At 35.3% G+C, this 16,788-nt stretch overlaps 1 protein-coding gene across 2 annotated transcripts in view; it reads right to left on the reverse strand.

The window, feature by feature from the left end:
• LOC21410519 overlaps window positions 1–15,040 on the reverse strand; it is a 24,944-nt gene extending 9,904 nt beyond the window's left edge. Inside the window, exons 1-11 of one of the 2 annotated variants that reach the window (XM_024175355.1) lie at window positions 14,874–15,040; window positions 13,580–13,800; window positions 13,273–13,548; window positions 13,105–13,139; window positions 12,940–13,018; window positions 12,741–12,819; window positions 8,981–9,064; window positions 8,693–8,829; window positions 8,178–8,234; window positions 7,742–7,898; window positions 6,565–6,811 (exon numbers count right to left, since the gene is read on the reverse strand). In XM_024175355.1, coding sequence (XP_024031123.1) covers window positions 6,565–6,811; window positions 7,742–7,898; window positions 8,178–8,234; window positions 8,693–8,829; window positions 8,981–9,064; window positions 12,741–12,819; window positions 12,940–13,018; window positions 13,105–13,139; window positions 13,273–13,509 — 1,112 coding nt within the window. In that variant the 5' untranslated portion in view covers window positions 13,510–13,548; window positions 13,580–13,800; window positions 14,874–15,040. Of the gene's footprint in view, window positions 1–6,564; window positions 6,812–7,741; window positions 7,899–8,177; window positions 8,235–8,692; window positions 8,836–8,980; window positions 9,065–12,740; window positions 12,820–12,939; window positions 13,019–13,104; window positions 13,140–13,272; window positions 13,549–13,579; window positions 13,801–14,873 lie in introns of both variants that reach the window. The other variant, XM_024175354.1, reaches the window with a different exon arrangement.
• Window positions 15,041–16,788: the final 1,748 nt, after the last annotated feature.

The raw sequence follows: 16,788 nt of genomic DNA on the forward strand, positions 1-16,788 counted from the left end.
TATGGACTCAAGCAGTCTCCTCGAGCTTGGTTTGACAGGTTTGCAAAGTCAGTAATTAGATATGGATACACTCAGTGTCAAGCAGATCACACACTGTTTGTAAAGTTCTCTACCGAAAAAAAGATAGCAGTTCTTATTGTCTATGTGGATGATATCATCCTAACAGGAGACCATGAGGAGGAACTGGTAAGATTAAAAGAGTTTCTAGCTAAGGAGTTTGAAATCAAAGACCTAGGTAACCTTAAATACTTCCTTGGAATGGAAGTGGCCCGATCCAAACAAGGAATATTTATCTCTCAACGCAAATATGTCCTAGACCTACTGAAGGAGACAGGAATGCTTGGCTGTAAACCTACAACCACACCAATGGACTCGGCAAAGAAGCTAGGGACTGGGAACGACACTACACCTGTTGACAGGGGGAGATATCAGAGACTTGTAGGACGACTCATCTATCTGTCACACACGAGACCTGATATTGCTTTTCCAGTAAGTGTGGTAAGCCAATTCATGCATAATCCTATGGAGGAGCACATGGAAGCAGTGTACAGAATTCTAAGATACCTCAAGATGACTCCAGGACAAGGGATACTATATAAGAAATCAGAGAATAGAGATATTCAAGTCTTCACAGATGCAGATTGGGCAGGAGATGTCAGTGATAGAAGATCAACCACCGGCTACTGTTGCTATGTTTGGGGAAATCTAGTAACTTGGAGGAGCAAGAAACAGCCTGTCGTATCAAGGAGCAGTGCAGAAGCCGAATTTAGAGCACTAGCACTGGGTATTTGTGAAGGTATGTGGATACGTAGACTACTTGGTGAGACGGGGGTACTAAATGAGAAGCCTATCAGATTACTTTGTGATAACCAAGCAGCTATACGGATTGCAAAGAATCCAGTACATCATGACAGAACGAAGCATATCGAGATTGATCGACATTTCATTGCAGAGAAAATAGAAAAGTCCATTGTGCAGCCGGCTTACATCCCTACTCAATCTCAAGTGGCAGACATCCTCACTAAGGCCCTACCAAGGACAAGTTTTGAGAAACTGAGTCACAAGCTGTGTTTGTTCAACATATACAAATCAGCTTGAGGGGGAGTGTTGAAATTCAAAATTCAAATTAGGAATTATCCTCAATATAGTTCGGATTGATATTAGGATTAGGATTTGATTTCCTATCTTTAAATTCAGTTTTCCTCTATCTCTTATCTCCTAGTTTAGTGGGATATTTTCCCGATTCTCTTTAACCTAGAATTTATAGTTGTAGTATATATATATATATATATATTGTACCGATTCAATAAAATTAATAAGAGAGAAAAAGAGGGCAATTTCCTTCTCTGAAAATCTACAGAATGTAAGGCCTTGTCCTCAGGTTCCTGATGATGTGAAGAAAGAAATTAATGACTATATGAACAAGTGGGCTGTTGAAAAACAGGTAGCGCATCAGAAATTTGAAGAAATGGTGGATGTTGGGTCTTATTATGGTGATGGATTTGTCGGCTCTTGTCAATCGCCGCAAGTGGTTAGTGATAGAGGAGTTAGAGGTCCCATGGACAGGTTTTTGAACATTGTGGATGATAAGGAAGCAAACGAAAAACCTTCCCTTAGAACGACATCAAGAGAAAAAGAGGCCCGTTCTCGAGTATGTCTCGACATTGGTAGGTTCTTTTATGAAAATGCACTTGCTTTCAATATTGCTAGGAGCCCCTCCTATTTTAATATGTGTAGATCAATTGGCGACTATGGTAGAGGTCTTGTACCCCCAAGTATGCATGAGCTTAGAACATGGATTTTGAAGGAGGAAGTACTTACAACTGAAAAATTTGTGAAGGAAATTAAAATGACTTGGCAACAAACAGGAATTTCTATTTTATCTGATGGTTGGTCGGATGCTAGAAATAGAGGTTTGATCAACTTTTTAGTCAACAATCCTCATGGAACTATTTTCTTGAGATCTATTGATGTCTCTGATAAAAAGAAAGATGCAAATCTATTGTTTGAGATGCTTGACGAGATTGTTGAAGAAGTTGGTGAAAATCTTGTTGTTCAAGTTGTGACTGACAATACAAGTGCTTATAAGGCTGCTGGAGCAAAACTAATGGAGAAACGAAAACACTTATTTTGGACTTCTTGTGCTGCTCATTGCATTGATTTGATGCTTGAGAAACTAGGAAAATTGCCACAACATAAAAGGGCTTTGTTGAAAGCAAAAAAAATTAGCAATTATGTGTACAATCACCCTTAGGTGTTGTCATTGATGAGAAATTTTACCAAAAGGGATCTTGTTCGACCTGCTGCAACAAGATTTGCTACTGCCTATTTGACTTTGGAGTGCATCTATAGACTAATGCAGCCTCTACAATCTATGTTTGTATCGGAGGAATGGAACAGTAGTTCATATGCAAAGAAACCGGATGGGAAACAAGTGAAAAAGATAGTCATGAAGGATAATCAGTTTTGGGCTGCTGTTGGGTATGTTCTTAAGTCTACACAACCCATAGTGAAGGTATTAAGAGTTGTCGACTCTGAAAAAATGCCCGCCATGGGATTTATATATGGGGCTATGGATAAGGCAAAAGAGGAAATTGCTAAAAACTTGGGAGGTGAAGAGAAAGACTACAAGGAGATTTGGGAGATCATTGACGAAAAGTGGGATTTTCAGTTGCATCAACATTTACATGCTGCGGCATACTACTTGAATCCAAGGATTCGATACTCCAATAATCCTTCCAACCATCCTGAGATCAAGCTTGGTTTGTACCATTGCATGAATAGGATGTTTAAGGACCCAAATGATCTAGAGAAGGCCGACCTCCAACTAGATGAATTTCAACAGAAGAATGGGTTTTTTGGCCTTCGTCAAGCTCAAGGATCATACATGAAACGCAATCCTAGTAAGTAGAAATTATCTTATTAATTTTGACTAATAAAACAATTTAGATTGTTTGACTAATTATTTTCATCTCAATTTTAAATTCAGATGATTGGTGGTCCCAATTTGGAGATGGTACCCCAGAGTTGGCTAGCTTTGCAGTTAGAGTTTTGAGTTTCACTTGTTCATCTTCGGGATGTGAACGCAATTGGAGTACCCACAACCAAGTTCATACCAAGAGAAGAAATCGCTTGACTGCACAAAAGATAAATTCCTTGGTCTACATCATGTTCAACAAGAAGCTAAAAGATCGACATTTGAAAAAGAAGGCACTTCAGCAAGATGAGGATCCCTTAATCATTGATGAGTTGCCATCTGATGATTGAATGGATAGCCGGAAATGAAAATGAAGGCGAAATTCAAACAGAGGAAGCAATTGACAATCTTGACATTGATCTTTTGAGGATGGAGAAGAGGACAGGTTAGTGGCAAGATATGCCGTATGAATTACTAGTTGTCTTCTCTATTATTTACTCTAATTATCATATAAGAGATAGTAACTTAAGTTTAATTTTTATTATTAGGTGATAGAGGCAAGGAGATCGTGCAAGAGGATGAAGAAGAAGAGTGGATAGACTGTGATTCTGACACTAACAGTCAAGAATTCGTGGACAATGAGAGATTTAAATTGGCTGATGCTTCTCTTAGTAGTGATGAATCTGATGATGATTATTGATTGATGACTTAAGAGATTAGGCTTTTAGAAGTGCATTATGATCCTTATGATATTAGGATTTGATAATTATTTAGTCTTTATGTGGATATTTGATTAAATTTCTTAATTTTAATGATTATTAAGTATGGATTTAGTTTTTGTTACTATTTTTTTTTCTAAATTTTTTTATAGGCAAGTTTTGAGGCTTACACCTCGCCTCGTATAGGCAAAACGCCTCGAGGCCCGATTCCGCCTTTTAAAACCTTGCTCATGTTCACTAATAATGTTCCCAAATCTTTCTGGGGTGATGCAGTTCTTACATCTTCCTATATGATCAATCGTCTTTCATCTCGTGTCCTTCAGTATCAAACACCTTTAAACATTCTTCGTCAGTCTTATCCTCAATCTCGCCTATTTCATAATCTTCCTCTCAAAACTTTCGGGTGTACTGTTTTTGTTCATTCAATGTCCCCTCAGCTGGGCAAACTTGATCCTAGAGCTGTCATATGTATTTTCTTGGGCTACTCTCCAAATAAAAAAGGGTTTAAGTGTTACTGTCCAAGTACACAGAAAGTATACACATCCATGGATGTTTCTTTTTTCGAAGATCAAGCTTACTACCCCAAATCTACCCTTAGGGGGAGAGTGACAGTGGAAGGCAGCTTTGGGATTTCTCCATTGAGTCAGAATTGGAGTCAGAGTCTCTTACCCCACCGGTTAAAAGTCATGTGTTACCTATTGTGCAATCTAATGATTTGGAAACAAGTGGAGAATCACATGTGCAAAGCACACAAAATGAACCACAAAAGGAATCACAAAAAGAACTTCGTGTTTATTCTAGGCGGGGTGAACAATCTCAAAGACAACAGAAGCCTATCAGTACTCCAGAGCATTGTCAAGAGCCTGAACCGAAGGTAAACACACAAATGTGATTGAGACAGGTTTTGTCCCTGAGGAATCTGGAGTGGAGAAAAGTCAATCAGTTGAGCTAGAGCAATCTGTCAGTGATCTTAATGTTCCTATTGCTCTTCGGAAAGGTACCTGAACCTGCACTCAACACCCTCTCTACAACTTCATGTCATTCGCTCATCTATCTCCTACTTTCCGAGCTGCAACCGAGAAGATTTCTGAAGAAAAGACCCCTAGAAGTATTCATGAGGCGCTGACAAAACCACTATGGAGGCAGGCTGTTTTAGAATAAATGGAGGCCTTAAAAAGGAATGGCACGTGGACAGTTGTTGAGCTACCTAAAGGGAAATGTCCAGTTGGCTGCAAATGGGTGTTTACTATCAAACATAAGTCAGATGGTTCGGTAGAAAGGTGTAAGGCAAGATTGGTAGCGAAGGGTTTCACACAAACCTTTGGAGTTGATTATAACGAGACCTTTGCACCGGCTGCCAAACTCAACACAATCAGAATCCTACTCTCACTGGCTGCTAATCTCGACTGGCCTCTGCATTAGTTGGATGTCAAAAACGCATTTCTGAATGGAACTCTTGCAGAAGAAGTGTATATGGATTTACCTCCAGGTTTCGAGGGTGAGTTTGGTTGTAATAAGGTGTGCAGATTGGAGAAGTCTCTCTACGGACTAAAATAGTCCCCTAGAGCATGGTTTGATCAATTTACTAAGGCAGTTAGGAGTTTTGGCTTCACACAGGGGCAAGCTGATCATACCCTGTTTTATAAACACTCTGGTGGTAAGGTTTCAATTTTGATAGTTTATGTGGATGATATCATTCTAACAAGAGACAATCTTGTGGAGTTATCTGAGTTGAAAAAGGTGTTGGCTAAAGAATTTGAAGTCAAGGATTTGGGACAGTTGAGATACTTTCTGGGAATGGAAGTGGCGAAAAGTTATTTCTGTTTCTCAGAGAAAATACACTATTGATCTCTTAAAGGAAACGGGTATGCTAGGGGCAAGACCATCCGAGACACCAGTGGAAGTGAATGGATTTGGAAAGAAAAAGGAGTTAGGAGATCCTGTAGACAGGGGGAGATATCAAAGGCTGGTTGGAAGACTAATCTATTTATCCCACACCAGGCCTGACATAGCATTTGCAGTTAGTGTTGTGAGTCAGTATATGCACTCTCATGAAGAACATCTCAATGCAATCTACCGGATTCTAAGATATCTTAAAATGACACCAGGCAAAGGCTTGTTCTTTGGGAAGACTAATAAGAGGCACATTGAAGCTTTTACTGATGTTGACTGGGCAGGTTCAATTGAAGATAGAAGATCAACATCTGGCTATTGTACTATGGTTTGGGGAAACCTTGTTACTTGGAGAAGCAAAAAACAGAATGTTGTGGCTTGCAGCAGCACAGAGGCTGAGTTCAAAGCTCTAGCACATGGAATCTGTGAGGCTATTTGGATTAGAAGAGTGTTGGAAGAATTGAGATTTGAGAATAGATCAACTTTAAAGATCTATTGCGACAATCAAGCAACTTTGTGTATAGCTCAGAATCCAGTTCACCATGATCGCACCAAACATGTGGAGATTGACAGACATTTCATCAAAGAGAAGATTGATCAGAGAATAGTGGAGCTTTCTTATGTTCCTTCGTCCCAACAAGTAGCTGATGCTTTGACCAAGGGATTATCAAGACAAAACTTCGAATTTCTAGCAGACAAGCTAGGAATGATTAATATATATTCTCCAGCTTGAGGGGGAGTGTGGAAAAAACCGAGTGATTGGAGAGGAATCCGGTTACTTTCCTTATTCGACTTGGTGTAAATTAGTTTCCTGATTTCTAGAATTATATTAGGTATGTTTCTAGGATAATTAGACGTATGTTTTCTTTTTATTTTAGGAGAGAATCACCGGGATCTCACCTTGGGTGATTAGGGTTCTCAATTCTTCTCTATTTAAAGAGAAAGAATGATTGTAAAAGTGTGTAATATGAAATAAAGCAATTTCATCTTTTCTCCCAAATACATAACAAGCTAACCAGGAATAGTCTTCCCTACCTTGTGCAATGATTGCAGTAGCCCCACACCTGCACAAGTCCTACTCCCCACCCACCACATCCCATGCATCTCTGTAGGTCTGATGATTGATCCCCTCCTGGCATCCCAGATTGTTGAAGATGCCAGCTCACATTAGATGCATTTTCAGAAGCTTTGTTGACAAAATGCTGAGTTTTAGCTTGCTGGGATGAGCTGGGGCACTCCCACTGTGATATATGTGTCTTTGTGTTATAGTAATACTTATGACCTGCACATTTCAAAAAAGAAAAAGAAAAAAGAAAAAGGGAGGGAAAGTCTGAATAGCAATGAAGTAATTTTCAAAACAAACATGAATATCGCAATCTACTTCTTGACATGCGATATTTACTCCCAGGTCTATCCTGAGCTCAAAAAAGAATTCACTCAAAGGAAAATAGAGGGAAACATCAAATAAACGGTAAGAGAATAATACGATGAATATATAGGGAAGACAGAGATCTATTAGCAGTGTGATTCACAAAATACAGAAAAGGCATCTCCAGCATGGTTTTGTTCACTTCACCTTTCCATGTAAAGATGGTATCATCTAACATAAGCTAATATATACCTTAGACATTTCAGAAAAGTTTTTTGAAACAAAATCGTCAGATGATGCAGCATTACCAGACTAGCTTTTCTTTTCTCCTCTTTTCTTTTTTTTTCCCTTTCCTTTCCTTTGTGTGTGTGTGTGTGTGTGTGTGTGTGTGTGTGTGTGTGTGTGTGTGTGTGTGTGTGTGTGTGTGTGTGTGTGTGTGTGTGTGTGTGTGTGTGTGTGTGTGTGTGTGATAAGAACCAAAACTATATTAAAGGAAAGTGAAAGAAAGGATAACAAAAGAGACAAAGAACAAGCAAACCTAGCTAAAATTAACCACACAAAATGTTTTCCGACAACTCATAAGCTGCAATTCATATTTTCCAATAAAGTAATTTTTGAATTATAATAAGGCATAGTATGGAAGAACAAGGATAGCCATTTTTTGTTTCCCATCAGAGCTTCCCTACATCAGATTTTTAGGTATTATATATGGCCAACACATTAGCTGCTATGTAAGCTTTTGCCTTGAAATGATTTTTATACAACTTATAAAGAATTTACACTCCATAATAACTATTTGGGATAATACCCTTGATGTATTGTGACGTAACATAGAAGGTGCACCTGTTGTTTCATCTAGTGCCATAATCCAATCTTCTGGAAGAGGTTGTATCGGAGGTTGAACAATAGAAGATGTTTCCACAGGCCTCTTCCATTGACTATTGCCAGTGGTTTCGTTATAGTAATATGAAACGCCACTAGCTGGATCTTTAGCTTCCACCTATTTAGAAGGTTATAAGCTATATTATGGTCAAATAAAGCAGTAAAAATTTATGTGGAGACGTTTAGATCTTCCCAAAATTGGGAAAACATAATAAGTAGCCTTATCCCATAGAGTGTTATCAATCTCAAAAACGATACTCTGTTTCTCAGATTAAATTCTAGCTGTTCAAGTTGATGACTACGCAAATGACTTTTATGAGAAAAATTTTACTAATCATTGTCCATAAAAATAAGAATAAAATGAGACGAGAAAACATGTGCAGCATTAGATACATACCCATCCCAAAGGCAAGTTTGTCTTTTCCATGACTCGTGCCAAAGTCGCTTCCAACCTCTGAAATGCAAAATTAGAAGTTACTCTGTTACTGTTATTAAACTAGGGAGAAAATTAAAAAAGAAAAAACAAAACCCAAAACTAGGACTCTGGAACTGTAAATCAAATGGTGTGACAAAAACGACATCATTTCATTTTTTTTTCTCTGACAAGTACAGAAACTTCTATAGTAAAAAATCATAAAGACTTTCGTGTTGAAGATTCATACAAGAGAAATACTGAAAACCATAACAAGAATAAAGAAATATAGGGCCTCAATTCCCTGGCTCCATTAAATCCAAAGGGTTAAAAGAAACAACTTATAGTGAGAACAAGTTAACAGCTAATAAAAAGTATTAGCTAAAAGTAAACTTGAAATATAGCTTCCTACTCAACTTAGCTTCTAATGTACAAAATTCAAAATGGGATGAAAGAAAAGAAAGATGGATTGATAAGATGGACCAGCGTCAAAAACTTACCGGAACCCCTTTTCCTGACTCGTCCTTAAGGATGCCCCTTGCTCTTAGCCTTTGCTTAAGATACTCAGGTAATTCTTTTGCTCCAGGCTTGTGTTCTGACTCTCCACAAGGCACAGTATTCTGGCCTATTCCATTACCTACAACTGCCAAAATTCTAAGCATCAGATGTCATGACAAATAGTCACTACAATAAAATATGAAAGGGAAAAAAAAGAAAAAGAAAAACTAAAATATACATCCCAATATATATACTTAAACACTGTTTAAAGAAAATAAAAAAAATCTTACTGGCAGCAGAAAGATTAGTCCCCGTTCCCCCATTGTAGGCACCTCCACCAGGGACACCATATCCATTACCAATTTCTGTGTTACCTATGATTAAAAAAATAATATTAATAAAATAAACAAAAAAACAAAAACAGAAACAATTAGAACAACTTCTACGGAGTATATATAAATATCCTATCATGTCAATGCGAAAGTAAAGGTTTTGAATTTTTTACATATCAAATATGAAGAATCACTTTGCAAAAACCAGTCCACGAATTTTGCAAATAAAACATATAGTTCTTTTTTTTTTTTTTTACCTTTCAAAAAAAAAAAAATAATGGAAACATGTAGGACCTGTTTGGTTCATTAGTTTGAATAGAAATTTAAATTTTGTTAAAGCACTGTAGTAAAATGGTTTGAACTAAACAAATGCATGGATAGTTTTCCAGTCTTTTTTGAGCTCGTTAATTTGGCAATATACCAAATTCAGTACTTTATGAGACAACAAATCAACAACGCTGCTCACATTCGCATGAAAATTTGTGATGCAAGTTTTTCTTTCATTTTTATTCCTTAAAAGGGCTGATTTTAGTTTTGGCTCCTGACTATGCTTCCTGTCCCATTTTAGCCCCCAAATTTCGAAATGTTACAAATCGCATCCATTATTTAAAAAGGTCTATTGTTAGTCCTTCCATCATAAAATCATTAAAAACTCAACAGAATCAACCATGTGACCCTTACATCCTAGTTAATGAAAGGTTTTTTTTTTTTTGAATAGAAACAGAAACTTTATTGACGAGATAAGTGGAGTACAAACAGAGGAAGAGAACCCTAAGAAAAAAAAAAAAAAAAAAAAAAAAAAAAAAAAAAGGCAAGGAAAAACTAGAAAACAAGCTACGAAAATACCCAAAATTAGTCGAGCAGAGACAGAGATGGACTACAAAAATGGGGCCCAAACCTGAAAAAATTGACCTACCAAACTCCTCATCCCTATATACCCACGTAGAAATAAAAAACATTATTTTGACCCATGAAACACACCCCTCACCCTCCTCAAAAATTCTACTATTCTTTTCTAACCAAATGCCATGCCAGTAAACGAATTTAAAAATTAGAAAATTAAAACATTGTGTGATCACTCTGCACGAGCTCATTGACCAACAGACAAGTGAAGATAAAATTTATTTAAGTTCATTTTGTATGCGTTATTTATCAAAAATACCCTTCATTGATAAGACATGTGAAGGTCATGTCGTTTATTCTATGGAGTTCTTAGCATTTTACGACTGAAGGGCCCAACAGACTTTTTTTTTGCCCCAAAAACAAGAATCTATATATTTAATTTTAGAATTTGACTACAGGGAAGGGCCTAACTGTTAAAATCTGGTAACTTTGAACACTATTAATGAGAGAAATAAGCAGAAATGTGACTGTTCTCTAAGATTTGTATTGAATGAAATAGAAGAAAATTAACAGATAGGTGGGTCTTCTAGAGACCCACTGCCCTGCCCTCCAAGAGCCAAGGCTCGTCTAGATACAATTCTCAGAAGTAAATTATTGATGATTACAATTTCCTCACCCATCATGTTTTATTCCCTTAGCTTACTAACTAACAGTATTCTCTCTCCTTGCTCACGTCACACCATCCTCCCAACTTCTAGGCCATGCTCTCGCCAATGCCTCTCCTCCAATCATTTTGCCAACTCAGCATCCCACTGCTCAGTGGCTGAATCAATCCCCTGCTGTGCTGCAACACCTGCACCAGCCTTTTTCTTCCCTTTATACACCTTCCTTGCATAAGTGAAACGCAAAGGAGGCCTATCATAGACTTTTTGACAGATCAGGGTGCAATTGCTAACCATTTGAAATTTAGGGACCAAAATGGGACGAAGAGCATAGTTTGGGCACTAAAATTAAAATTAACTCTTCTTAAAAGTGAGCTATTGTGATATCAACACTCCAGTTAGCCGAGTGTTTGTACCTATGGTGATATTAGGATTTAACCGCTAGAATGTATAGCATGACCACATGCTCTTCCACTAAACAACACTTAGGAATCTACAGGAATTTGTTTTTAAAAATTAATACTTAAGTAGCTCCCAGAGAGGGAGAAACCCTTTAGCTTTAGCAAGACCGCGCTAGATTTCCTTTTGATTTTTTGCTTTGAGTCTCGTCTTTTTTGGCCCTCTGCATTTTTGGAACTGATTTTGTTGAGGTAAGCTCTTCCTCTCTTTTCCTTGTTCCCTAATCTTTATTAATATATGTTTCTGTTTTGACAAAAAGATCGCGCTTGATAATACATGGTGGGAAAAAAGATGGATAAGTAATCAAATCAAATGCTAGCATCAATCAGGTTTAGATGTATTATGGTTTTGTCTGTCGTGCTTTTGATTTTGTTGTGTGAGGACTTCTTGTCCTCTGCTGTAGTTTCTTATTATTATCAATAAAGTTTTGTTTTTTAACAAAAAAAAATCTTTTGAAGTTACATCAGTTGGCAGTAACAAACCTGATTCTTTATCTCCTTCCATCTGTTCTTATCAGTTTATCTCCTTCCATATGTCTTTGTGTTAACAAGTTAGCAGTAGCTTTCGTCATTTATTCAGTCTTACATAAATATCAATTAAGCAGATGAGTGTAGACTGTGTTCAGTTCTCGGTTTCCTTGTGGGTGTACTGTGCTAAAGAGTTTAAACATATTCCTTTTTTTTATTATTTATAATTGGAATTTGAAGAATAGTACTTTATCTCTTGTTTAAGGTGGTGGCTCACTTGCATGTATTATTAATTAAAAAAAAAAAGAATCATCAGCAACAACAACAAAACAAACAAACAACAACAGCGATGACAAAGAGTGGTGCAAAACTAGCAATAGTACTTGTTGTGTTTCTCTTTTTTGATTTGAGATTATGTATAAGACCAGTGCTCGCCTCTAGGTACCCACACTTTTAATAAGAAAATAAACTTACAGAACATTTAGCATAGCGACATTTTGGTCCCTCAACTTTCAATTTTGGCATATTAGTCTTTTAACTTTCAAATTTAGGCAGTTTTGGTGCCTAACAGTAAAATTGACAAACGATTTTTTTAAGAAAGGTAGATAATCTCATACATATCTCATAGTATTCAAAATTTTGCATAAATAATTACAATACGCGTGAAATATTACAGTTTTCAACAGGTTTTCAATATTTTAAGTTGGGAGGATGTTATTAGTTAGGCGTGGGTTGAATTTTTGTATTGTAATTGTTTGATAGTTTTGTTTGTTCGATTTTTCTTGTTGTTTTTATTTTGTTTTTCGGCGTTGTTGGATATCTCACCCAACTTCCCCCTTGTGCCTTTTAGATTTTATTTTCAAAAAAAAATTGAGTTTCTAGAGAGAGAGAGAGAGTTTACATACAACGTAAGTTACGTAACTCTTTCTGCAAAATTTTAAGATTTCACGCGATGGACATGTGATTATTTTTGTTAAATTTCAGATTTCGTTCGTTAATTTTACCAAAACTGTCAAAAAGTGAAAGTTTAAGGACTAATATGCCAAAAATAAAAGTTCAAGTACCAAAATGTCACTATACTCAAAGTTCAGGGACTAATATAGCACTAGTTACTCAAAAAAAATTATATAACCCAACACCTCGATGAGAAAGAACACGTACAACAAAACTCTCAGAAACGGAAAGATTGACCATAATATAAATAAAATAAAATAAAAACAGAGGGCAACATTTCAAAAAAAAAAAAAAAAAAAAAAGGTATAGTAGTCTGTGTCAATTAGAACTAACCTTCTTCTGGTAGGGTAGACCTCCCACGTTTCAAAGCGATTTCAGAGCGATGTTCAGTGGTCAACTTCAATAGATGCTCCTGTATTGGTCCACATAAACAAAGTACAGAAACTGATAATATTTTCACAACAGAAGACAAGCCTACTTAGAAAGTTCTAACAGCAGATATGAGAAAAATAAGCATATGAAATTCACACACCTTGATAGCATTTGGGTCATGACGTTCAGAAAAAAGGTCTGTATTATCCCGAAGTGATCCATCCACACTTCTTGCCTCTCTAGAATTGTAAAAAATACCAGACTACAACTTATATATTGATCCAACAAAAAGGGAGAAATTTGATGAAAGAAAACAAATACAAACCTTTGGCTCCGTATGATTGTTTGGGTAGCCATTTCCTGTTATATACAAGAAGAAAAAATAATCGTACAAGTCCCAAAAAACAAAAACAAAAAAAACATGCAAATCAAAACTATTTTGAAAGAAAAGCAAAAACATGCAAATCAAAACTATTTTGAAAGAAAAGCATACTTGTTCACGTAACACTGCATCCTGAGCGGCAGCTTCAATATCACTATCAATCCCCATATGTACTCTGGAATACTGAGTTGATGGAGGATCGTCAGGAGTATTGTTGTGCACTATGTTATGCTGATTAGTGTCATTATCAGTCTCCGGACAAATTGATGAAAAGGCAGGGTTACTGCTGTTTGGATCATTTCTATCAACATTGTTAATTTTTTCTTTATTATCATTCTCCTGGAGCATTTCTTCACCCGCCGCAGTTTCTTTTCGCGATTGTGGCTTTATCAGGACAGCGCCAGCCAGGATAAAAAGCGATCAGGACAGCGCCAGCCAGGATAAAATGCAAAGCCTCATGTTTTCGCACACTCAATCACTGAGAATGCTCAACTTCTCTCAACTAATTTCAATCAGTAGATTCCTAGAAGTTAGCTCATTGACAACCTCTAACCGTTTAGGCAAGCATGCACGCAGAAACTTTCTGCTCCTCTAAGGCATGTATAACCTCACGCAAGCGCTGGCTAGAGAATTTCCTGGCTGCAATTGAAAACCATTCAAAACAATTTTTTATACCATATAAGTTCACAGGATTAATCAAACTAGAAGCCTCTTGTACGAAATTTCAATAAGAAGATTTAAGGAACACTAGCATCTTCAAAGCTTTAAGAGATTTGGCCGGAAAATGAGAAGTATTCTGTCCGAAACCATAAAGCACTCACTCATTACAACACATGGAAACTATAGTTCATTTCCAAGCCTCACTATGAGCTTCTTCTGCCAAGGAATTAAGAGCATTCCTTTTCTCTCCTTGCTACGAGTTGGAAAGACAAATTATTTCATTGATTTTATTTCTTTTCTCTTTCTTTAGCTTCTTCTAAAAGGATATCTTGTTCTCCTTATTATAGGAGAAAAATGTTTTCTTAATCTTGATGGATCATGGGGTAAACGAAAGGGCGAACTTCATAATAGTTCAGCGAGCAAGCATTAAAGGGTAAAAGAAAGTTCAGTTGAAGTAACAAAAATTGGCCAGAAAAAGTTGAGGACATTGGAAGTATAGAGCAGAATTGATCAACTATTTTGTCAAAGAAACAGTGCCAAAATGGAGTAGCTGATCCTCAGAATTATCCATGTAAAAGAGCCCATCAACAACCACTTTTCTATGGCATAGTTTACCATAATCTGGGAGCAAAAAAATTCCAGAATATTTGATAAGTTTATATTGAAATTCATCTACCTAGCAACTAAATTCAAGCCTCTTGAACTAAGACTAACCTAGCAACTAAATTCAAGCCTCTTGAACTAAGACTAACCTAGCAACTAAATTCAAGCCTCTTGAACCAAGACTAAGTAAAGATTAGGCAAAAACAAACGACACAGAAATTTCCATATCAGATAAAAACTAGCGCAAAGGCTACGGAAAATTGCTCCCAAAAAAACACCAAGCAATATATCAGTGCCGTCTTAAGGGTCAAGGCCACTTATTATCAGGAAACTTTCAACTAATTAACCATAAAAGTCTGATAATATTGAAATTAATCATAGTGATTAGTTTTTCCTTTTTTCAAATAGGGAAATTTCGGATTGAAAACATTCAAGAGAGAAAACACTACCTCAAAATTTTAGTGATATACGGATTGCGATCTTCAAAGTTTCGACGCAGAAATTGGCCTTCTATTCAGTGGAGAGCTCGGTGGTGAAGCCCAGGAAAGAAAGCTTCGGTTGTGCTTCCGTGAAGAGAGGCAGAGAGACTGTGTTGGACCGGAGGAAGTACCAGATAGGGGATGAAGAAAGGTGAAAAAAAAAATGAAAAAAAAAAAAACCAAAGAGGGGCGAGCGGCGTGAAAAAGAGGAGGAATTGAGGGCAAAAATGCAATTTTTCAAAACAATTGTCAAATTCTCTAGGATTAATTACAAAAATTCTCAGTATATCATTTTTGCTCCCTGAGATTTAAAATATAACACATATTCTCCTAACTATAAATTGTTACAAAAATATTCTTTTTATGAGTATTTCTGACAAAATTATCACATGTCACATAAATATCGACAGTTACTAAATAGTTTAGTGCACAATTATTCTTCTGTCTTGATTTTTAAATTTATTTTTTAAAAATAAAGTTTAATTGTAATTTAATGGTAATAAATAAAATAAAACAATTGAACAATTTTTTTTAATTTTATGCTTCTATTAATTAACTAAGTAAAAATTACTTGGAAAGTTTTAATTTTTAATATGTAATCTTTTTTCAAGTACATGTAAATTTAAAAAATTCTCCCTAATTATGTTATATGATTCTTTTTTTTTTTTATAGAAAACTAACACAAGGAGCATTTTTATTAACCATTCATCATTGAAGTGGAATGGATATTATATTTTGAAGATTAAGGAATAAAGTATTATATAGATCATAGTTTAAGAGAAATTTTTATAATTAACCTAATTTTTTAAAGGTAAAAATCACTTTGGTACTTTTTATCACCGCATTAGAATATTTGACTTCTTTAAAAACTAAGTCTATTAATATGAAGCAAGAGAAAGAGAAATATATAGGAAAAGAATTAAAATTATATAGAAATTTAAAAAAAAACTGTTAAATAAGGAATATGTGAATGTAATTATTTTATTTAGAAGAAACTGGAAAAAAAAGCGTATTTCAAATAAGAATATTGTCAAATAAATAAACTAAAAATAATAGGAGAAAAACAAAAAAATCTTATCAAATAAATAAACTGAAAATAATAGGAGAGAAACAAAAAAACAATAACAAAAGACTTGAAGAAAAAATGATAAAAAAGCGTATAAAGAATAAAAGTTGAAAAAAGAAAAAAAAATTAAATTAATGTGTGAGTTTTTTTTTTTTAAAAGAACTTAAGTAGACAAATATTTAAAATGAATTATTTTAATTTAAAAAAGGGAAAAAAAAAAAGAAAATGAACTGCAAGAAAAATTAAGAAATGGACAACAAGAAAAGATAATAGGTAAGAGAAAATAAAATTAAAATAAGAAAAATGAGGAAAAGAGGAAAATTAAAAAAATAAAAACAAAAAAAATGTTAATGTTGGGAATAGTATTCTAGAAGAATGAAATGTAATAGGATATTTATTATTAATTTAATAAAATAGTTTATTCATTATTTTATGTGCATATATTATTAAATATTTTATAAATATTACTAAAAATTTCATAATTATTTATGTCACCTTAAATGTTATATATTAGTGTTTATGGGAGAGGATAATGTTGCATAATTCCGCAAGTACACAGATCGTACAAGTAATAAAATGTACTAAAGAACAAATTTCATTCCTACAGAGATTGTATCAACAAGAATAAACTATAGAAGTCATGCAAGTACCAAATCAACTAAAAGAATTTACTAAGAGCTCACTGAATTGTTGTAAGAATAAGTACAATATAAATGCAGGTAAGAATAACAAGGAAACAATAATTTCACTACGAGTTGTTGAATCAGCAATTAAAATGGGTTAGGATTACTCATTTCCCCTTAGTTGTAAGTCTGGTAG

This window comes from Morus notabilis, unplaced genomic scaffold (genome assembly GCF_000414095.1).
Source record: "Morus notabilis unplaced genomic scaffold, ASM41409v2 Scaffold78, whole genome shotgun sequence".
NCBI classification, from domain to species: Eukaryota; Viridiplantae; Streptophyta; class Magnoliopsida; order Rosales; family Moraceae; genus Morus; species Morus notabilis.